This window comes from Phytophthora parasitica, assembly GCF_000247585.1.
Source record: "Phytophthora parasitica INRA-310 unplaced genomic scaffold supercont2.24, whole genome shotgun sequence".
NCBI classification, from domain to species: domain Eukaryota; phylum Oomycota; class Peronosporomycetes; order Peronosporales; family Peronosporaceae; genus Phytophthora; species Phytophthora nicotianae.
In genome coordinates this window covers 858,515-861,178 of record NW_008649010.1, presented here as the reverse complement: position 1 = coordinate 861,178, position 2,664 = coordinate 858,515, and the positions used below count along the sequence as shown (strand labels likewise).

Genomic DNA, 2,664 nt, shown 5'->3' with positions numbered 1-2,664 from the left:
GAGATAGATGGAAAGTTACCATCATCGGTGAAGTTGTTCACCGAGCGCCCCCGGGGGTACGAGTAGTCGTTAATGAGGCGAGTATCATTGTCTCCCTTCTCAGCGATACCGATCGGACTAATGAACACTTCTGGCCATAACTTGAGGACGCTCTCATGGTGCCGTCTCGTTGACCTGTCCGTATGTGCCTCCGAATACTGGCAGTGTGCGGGGCGATGGAGTTGTGGTTTGTGATTCTTGTAGTTTGACTGGAGGGTTTGGTCGACATCCACCGCGGTTGTACCCCGCTCCGTACAATTGAGTTCCACTGGCGAAGTACATGCGCGCGCTCGGAGTCCGGAGGTACTGGAAGCTCAAATAGTTCCTTGTTGGGTCTTGCGTCAGAGGCGGATTGGTTACGAAGCAGGTGAATGAAGTTGGGTAGCGACAGTTGCGAGTGGTGCGCCAACGTCGACAAGAAACCCACTTGGTTTGTGTCTATTGCTTCGGAGACTACGTCTGGGTCTGGCATTGTGATACCAAATTGTTCCGCAAAGACACGCAAACGACAGCGGGAATCATGAACCTCTCTCTCTTGCAGAATGCTCAGGTTGTGCAGTGTTGTGGATAGAGGAACAGAACGACGAAGACCCACCGATGGTACAGGAACCGCCTCCACTGGACAAGTAATTCTGGGATGGCGTCATGACTCCTCGCCTGGCTGCACGAGGCCGTTGTAGTGCTTCACACTGTACTCCTTCACAATGTCGGGCAGCTCGGCTGGTCGAAAGTGCTCTCTCCTGTTATCGAAGCAGCAACCCTTCCCGTTGCCGTACACAGAGACTTCGTGCCTTGAACAGGTAACGCAGCGAGGACATCCTGTGGAACCGGGGTTCTGGAGCGAGAGCTGTCGTTCCGACGAGTAGCGTTAGTCGTAGGGCGGCGACGGATGGCCGCATGATCGTCACTGCGGTGTGATTGGCGGAGATCTCGAATGCCAAGAAGCTCTTCGTCATTACGTGCAAACGCCTTGCAGACGTCCTCGGCACCGGACGCCCCGTGTGTCGCGACGACGTTGCGAAATTTGCCGAACTTACTTGTAACCCAATACGCAATGAGCTTCTAACCGGTCGAGTCGCCGTGTGGAGTACCTTTGTAGGCCTCGATGCAGTCGGAAGTAGTATCGATGAGATCAACAACGTTCGAGTTGTAGAATTCTGCAGCGAATACCCGAAGGCATCTGAGAGCACGGGTAATGTAACTGCGGGAAGAAGCTGAAGCGACTGGTCGAAGTACGTTCTTGTCGGAGAAGTCTGTGAAGCTTGCGTTCGACTAGAGCGCGTGGACCCGGGTCCACACACCGGCAGGGCGTCAATGCATGATGGTTACTCCGCGGATCCCGAAGCTGAAGTCGTAAAGGCTCCGAAGAACTGATGGAGATGGCAAGAACCGAACGTGGACCGAATGCTGCATATGTTCGAGCAAGAACTGGCAGGACTTACCTTGAAGTTAGTCGTTAACGATTGACCGATGAATGTGACGTTGCGTCAGAGATGGCCGAAAGGAACCTTTCTCACGACGTGGTCCGTGATAACTGTCTGCCCCGTCGGATAGGCGATCGTCGTAAGGGTGTGACCCGTGTTTGGTTATGCGGCGGCATTTAACCAAAGGGCGGTTTTGATGGTGCACGTCTCGAACATCCTCGACCTCGGAGTCGCTCAGGCTGCCAAAATAACCGTCGGCGACACTCGTCCCGCTGCAAGAGGGTGCGATTATTGGACAGGTAGGCGTTGGGATTACCGCTTGTGGATCTTTATACAGATCCAACTTGCTCTTCTTGCGCGGACCCAAGCAGACGTCGAGAATGTGCTGGCGCCGAACGCGAACAATGCGGAGGTCGTGAGGTAGGAGCAAAGGTACCAACTCGTCAGGTGCAAAAGGGACGGCCAGAAGCGCCGTCACGGAGGCCGGTAAGGGACCGCGGCGCTTCCTGCACGTCACACACATCGTGTCTTGTTGTCGTAGCAGCTCCCTAGCGTTTAGTAGCATGTCTGCGGTTGACGAGCCAACTTGTAGAGCATAGTTGATCGGATCAACCTTAATAAGTCGAGGAGGAGCGAGCAGCTTGACGGACACCATGTCAGAACCACTCAGTATACTCAGTGAGGGACCCTCCAAGTTCATGTCGTAGCGGGTCACCACACCATATGCCCACTGCCCGGCGCATACTCGGTAAGGATGAACGAAAGCCACTGGATGCCCTACATAGTCGCCAGGCCAGAGGACTGCCTCAGCTGGATCGACGAGTCGAAGAGAAAGAAGATCAGTAGGGACGGAAACTTCTGTCACCGTCCGTGCCCGGACCTGTAACGGGGTTTCACGGGTGTGGCGCACACATGGGTACAGAGTACCCGAAGAGTTAGCAGACTCTCAGTACATGACTCGAAGAGTTAACAGTGGCCTCAGTACATAGGCTGAGGGCCACAGAATATGTATTTGATTAGGTTTAACTATGCTAGATAGTTAAACATAGATAGCGGCTTGCCGCTATAAAATACTTAAAACACTTCTGGTTTTGAAGCATAAAAGTTATTAGTGTTCTTTATAACTTTGAGCTGTGGTTCTTGGGCTGTAAGTTTCCTTTGGATAAGGAACTTAGTTTTAGGGACTCTTTGAGTCGTACGT

The 2,664-nt window shown here is 53.1% G+C and overlaps 1 protein-coding gene across 1 annotated transcript; it reads right to left on the bottom strand.

The window, feature by feature from the left end:
* Positions 1-299: 299 nt before the first annotated feature.
* Positions 300-2,163, bottom strand: PPTG_11499 (hypothetical protein; the record flags this gene model as incomplete). Its single annotated transcript, XM_008906832.1, has 4 exons — positions 300-759; positions 816-1,071; positions 1,131-1,196; positions 1,780-2,163. 4 exons carry the CDS (start codon positions 2,161-2,163, stop codon positions 683-685), a joined length of 783 nt encoding a protein of 260 aa, XP_008905080.1. The 3' UTR covers positions 300-682.
* Between the last annotated feature and the right edge of the window lie 501 nt (positions 2,164-2,664).